Source organism: Adiantum capillus-veneris, chromosome 27, assembly GCF_014529385.1.
Source record: "Adiantum capillus-veneris isolate H3 chromosome 27, ASM1452938v2, whole genome shotgun sequence".
Classification (NCBI taxonomy): Eukaryota; Viridiplantae; Streptophyta; class Polypodiopsida; order Polypodiales; family Pteridaceae; genus Adiantum; species Adiantum capillus-veneris.
In genome coordinates this window covers 86,985,013-86,990,103 of record NC_140957.1, presented here as the reverse complement: position 1 = coordinate 86,990,103, position 5,091 = coordinate 86,985,013, and the positions used below count along the sequence as shown (strand labels likewise).

General features: G+C 42.1%; 1 protein-coding gene across 1 annotated transcript; it reads left to right on the top strand.

Moving 5' to 3' along the window:
- Nucleotides 1–2,488: 2,488 nt before the first annotated feature.
- On the top strand, nucleotides 2,489–4,102 carry LOC147422331 (uncharacterized). The gene is made up of 3 exons (XM_086503429.1): nucleotides 2,489–3,262; nucleotides 3,356–3,405; nucleotides 3,500–4,102. The coding sequence occupies exons 1-3, from the start codon at nucleotides 3,197–3,199 to the stop codon at nucleotides 3,606–3,608; spliced, it is 225 nt and encodes a 74-aa protein (XP_086359555.1). The 5' UTR covers nucleotides 2,489–3,196; the 3' UTR covers nucleotides 3,609–4,102.
- Nucleotides 4,103–5,091: the final 989 nt, after the last annotated feature.

Sequence of the window (5,091 nt, the reverse complement as noted above, 5' to 3'; positions counted from 1 at the left end):
ATGAAGTGATGCAAAAACCTTTTACTCATAACAATACATGAAAGTTTTTTTAATGGAGAGTTCTTGGTAGAAAATTAGTGCATCACATTAGCCATTACCCAATGGTAGAGTCCAATGTACATTTTTATCTTTTTCATCATCCCTATTTCAAATAATCTATAGCATTTCGGTTCTAGAGGAGGTAGACCTTTGCGTATGTCTTTTGGACCAACAATCTATCCCCATTTAGCCGGTATGTCTGCTCAATTTTGGGAAGCAGGTGACTTAACGGGAATCTACAAAGATCCTCCCAAAAGTTTAAGGGGAAAAGGAGAGGAGCGGCCACCGAGAGAGAGAGAGAGAGAGAGAGAGAGAGAGATGCCACGCATTGCAACCTGCGAGCTGGAACGTGCATTGTCTAATTGTGACGCGTGTAATGGGATTGCAGCAGGGCTTGCGATCGGGTTGTGGAGGAGAGAGAAACAATTTTTCTTCTTCTTGTGCATCGACCTCGCAGGCATAAGCGAGCTTGCCTTGCAGCTGTGCTTTACCAGGAGAGCAGGAGAGAGAGAGAGAGAGAGAGGTACTTCGTAGGGACGGATGGGCACAGGGTCGTCAGCCAATAGGGAGGACGAGGCTCTTCCTCGCGAGCAAGGAGGCTGGAGTCACCTTGTCATGCACAGAAAGCGGTGAGAGACAGGGAGAATATTATGCATCCAGATGGTTGCCCGCAAAGGCGGACTGGGGGGACGAGCAGGACACCATCCAGGAGAGCAGGCGGGGGATTGAGGAGTCCATGGCAGCGCGTTTTTGGGGGGGGGGGGGGGGGGGGGGGGAGGGTCTGCTGACGAGGCATGAGAGTTTTCGTCTTGATTACAAGAAAGGATCTTGCGTCCAAATTAATTAATGGAAACGAACTTCGACCCAGTATGTGTCATAAAGTTGGAATAATCAATTTTTATGTAGTTGTCACCCTACTCATTAGCTTGCGCCTCCTCAAGCACAATGCCATGGTCATCAAGTTTGACAAAAAAAAATTGAGTAGGGTCTAGAAAGATTTGAGCCCCATTTCATGATTTACTCTCTCTGTAATAGATTCTCTATTGATAGTATCCTTGACTATCCCAAAATTTCCTCCTAGACTATCCGAAAATGAATGAAAAGAAAACTCAAACCTAGTTATTACTTCCCTTTTGTCTCTGTTTTTTCGATAGTCTTTGAATGCCTGCTGAGATACTCAAATGACTGAAAAGTAACCTCAAGCTTGGATGTTACTTCCCTGGTTGTATCTCCATTTTTCTGATAACTCTTTGAATGCCCATTGTCCATTTACTCTGCTAGTGCCCTAGACTCTTGTATAGATGGAAGTTAAGGAGTTTTCACTCATTTAAACTTGTGACTCTTGGTCAACTCTATAATCTTGTTAAGCTATTTTTACTAACTTTGATAGTCAAAACCAAGATTTTGATGGGAGTAATATGTCTGCAAGTATATAATATCCTTTCTTCTCACTTCAAGCCCCCTTTTTTTGCAACTATGTTATTTGTGGCAATTTTTGTGAATTTTTTGATACCCCTGGCTTTATCTCACATATCAAATGTCACAATGTTTGGACCTTCTTTTTGAGATTGAGGATGATTTTTGCATCAATTAGAGTTTCTTAAGAAAAATTGACTTTAATCCCTACTCAATAGCTCTAGTCTATATGAAACTTGATGGGTGTGCTATTTTTGTTGTGGAAACCCAGTTGGCATCACCAAATCTTCAAAATTCTCAAATTATGGCCTCAAATGCATGATTATTAGTATCCACAAAAAATGATTCTTAACTTTTTTGGCTCTCAATTTGAGTTGTTTTATCGACAATACTTTCCCTTGGCTTGTACACACACGTGTGCGCATCCACAAAAAATGATTCTTAACTTTTTTGGCTCTCAATTTGAGTTGTTTTATCGACAATACTTTCCCTTGGCTTGTACACACACGTGTGCGCATCCACAAAAAATGATTCTTAACTTTTTTGGCTCTCAATTTGAGTTGTTTTATCGACAATACTTTCCCTTGGCTTGTACACACACGTGTGCGCATCCACAAAAAATGATTCTTAACTTTTTTGGCTCTCAATTTGAGTTGTTTTATCGACAATACTTTCCCTTGGCTTGTACACACACGTGTGCGCATCCACAAAAAATGATTCTTAACTTTTTTGGCTCTCAATTTGAGTTTTTTTATCGACAACACTTTCCCTTGGCTTGTACACACAAACACACACACACATATATGTATATGTATATACAATGTGTCACTAAATTTTTTGGCTCTAAATTTGATGTTGTTTTATCGACAACACTTCCCCTTGGATTGTACACACTCTTTCACACACACATATATAGTGTATCAATCTCTGCAATTGCCTATCACCCAAGAAAGAAATTTCAAGCATTTTACCATCAAATTTTAGCTAGTCTATGACTGAAAAATGATCCAACTAAATTGAAACTTGGCACACAACAATATTACAACATATAAAACTTGTCTGTGAGGTCAAGTTCAATTTCCAAGTCCTGGACATGCTCAGTTATTTATAATCATGATTATTAACTAGTGCTTCCCCAATAGGTCGCTTGCCCCAAGTTTTGGTTTAACAAGCTTATAACCAACCTCTTGAGTGCATGTGAGTAGTGGTAAATTTCTTGGCAAGGTTTAGATGTACTATCCTTGGCAAGGTTTGGATGTACTATCAACCTATGGTGTCAAATTCAAATTCCAAGCCTACATGCTGCATAACAATTAATAATAGTTATTAAGAGAGAAGGTCTCCATCGTTCGAAGAGCCACTTCTTCCCGTAGCTACTTCTCCTCCTTGCTCAACAGCAATTGGGTTTTCAGAGTTTCCAGCTCCACCTTCATCCCGTAGCTACTTCTCCTCCTTGCTCAACAGCAATTGGGTTTTCAGAGTTTCCAGCTCCACCTTCATCGTTCGAAGTGCCATTTCCACGTTCTAGAACAGATTAGTATTCTTCACATCAAATATAGGGTTTCTAAAAAAATCTCTTTGCAAAATTGGGTCAGAATCATTAGCCTTTTTCTTAACCAGATCCTCTCATGCAAGAGATGACCCACCCGGTTGACCCTCTAGTGCGGGCAGCACTGAAACTCTAGCGAGAAGCCTAAGAGCTGATACCCATTTCTTTATTTCTCCCTCCCAATGCATTTGGATGTCCTCCTTCAACAAGGAAACCAGCGCATCCAATCATTTTCAGCAAGGGGGAGTTGGCCTTCTGGTAAGCGAGTTTGAGAGTTGTCCGCCTGATGTCTTGCCGATTCCTCTAAAACACTTTGGGTGAACTCCGCTTGCTATTCCTACGCTGAAACAGTTGCTTCCAGAGCCTCACAAGCCTGTTTTTGAGCATGCTCCAAATAAAAGGCACGAGACTTGGCTCAGTGAAGTTGCTTTTCCATCTTCTCTAGTCTTTCCATCAGTCTGCTGATTTGCTCAACTATTTGTTGCCTCTGTACAGGTATAGCCTGCAAGTGCTGGCTTTGTTCCTACTAGTGCCAGTTGACATGGAACATGAACTAAAGGAGATCCGTAACATGTTGAGCTTACAATGTATAACCACATTGTAATTAGGGATATCTTACAACCGACCGGTATGTGTTGTGACTCCGCAAAAGTAAATGTGGATCTGAAGCCCTCTGTTTGCTTCTGTGTCGTGGGCACTATTGTCTGTGTAGACATTGTGGAGATAGATCTTGATATGACAGGCACTGATACTTAAAGGTTGTCTTGGGAGAAGAAAACAAGATTGACACAGTCTGACCCACATCACTGCTTTGTCTGATATTGGCAACTTGGTTTGCCACCAAAGAATACAACGTCCGCCACTCCTGCAGTTCCTTTTTCCATCGTTTAGAAGGGGGTTGCTGGATTCCTCCTTCTAACTGGGAAGTGATTACTAATTGGGGAGCGCTATGGTCACAATCATAGGGTTACTGGTGGACGCAACAGAGCTACATCCCGATGCACCCCTAGAGCCACTCGTAGCCTAAGGACTTGACTCCCCCCGACCGAACGCAACAGAGGTAGATCTCGATGCACCCCTAGAGCCACTAGTGGCCCCCCTGACCGTACATCAAAAGCATGGACGTAACTGAGAAATCAAGCGTTATTGGGAGTGGCACATACGTTGTAGCAAGAACAAAAGCTCTAGAACTAGGACCTTTATACCCTTGTTCAGGGAATAGTAATCTGGCCCACTTTGGTGTTTACTGCTTGTCCCTTATCCATTGTACTAACCACAAGCCTTGCTTTTGCAAACAACTGCCTAATCAGATTTTTTGCCCAATTTCCACCTTTTGTTAATTTCATAGTAGAGATCATAGCATGGGCCACCCTAGAGATGTTATAGATTTTAGCCATCGACCAAACTCCTTCCTGCACCCAACACAAACATTCTCAGACTTCCTAGTCTTGGCAACCGTGCAATTGAAATTTGTTATTGGTTAGATTACCATAAGCCATGACAATGTCTTGCATTAATGTCTTCCCTAATGGCATTGTCATGCCTGTAGCAAGTAGGCAACACTTCTCTACAACCAATTGTGTAGAAAGCTAGTGTGACTCGCTATGAAGGAGCACTACACCTTGGCTTTCTTTGGTGCAAGTTCTTGTAGAATTAATAGGGTATATGGGTGAGATTGTACAAATCCTGAAGTTGTCAAGTTTGATGCATTATACACATTGTTGTTGCAAGAGTCACTTTCCAGAAAAAACAGGACTAGACAGCATGCAGTTGAACAGGCTTTTATTGCTTCTCAAAGAAAGGGTGGTAACAGCAATGCAGCCACTTCTTATGGTTCTGCTATGAGTGGCAAAACTTCTGTTCCCAATGCTTCTGCTGGCAACATTTCGTATGGCAATGCTTCTGTTCCCAATGCTTCTGCTGGCAACATTTTGTTGGGGTATAAAGCCCAATGTGGTCGCCCAGGGAAGTGGGCGGGCCGCCAGGTATGTACACATATTCTTTTGTAAAAACCTAATAAGAACTCACTATGCTCTACACATTACAGTAGAGCGAGTTCACCATATCGTCGTGCTCTTCTTCTCGCA

Excerpts from the sequence above, each read along its gene's own strand:
- LOC147422331 (XM_086503429.1), top strand. The coding sequence starts at position 3,197 with ATGTCCTCCTTCAACAAGGAAACCAGCGCATCCAATCATTTTCAGCAA. Across the intron at positions 3,263-3,355 it reads AAGGGGGAGTTGGCCTTCTG|TTGCTTCCAGAGCCTCACAA; the intron begins GTAAGCGAGTTT and ends ACGCTGAAACAG. Across the intron at positions 3,406-3,499 it reads GAGCATGCTCCAAATAAAAG|GTATAGCCTGCAAGTGCTGG; the intron begins GCACGAGACTTG and ends GCCTCTGTACAG.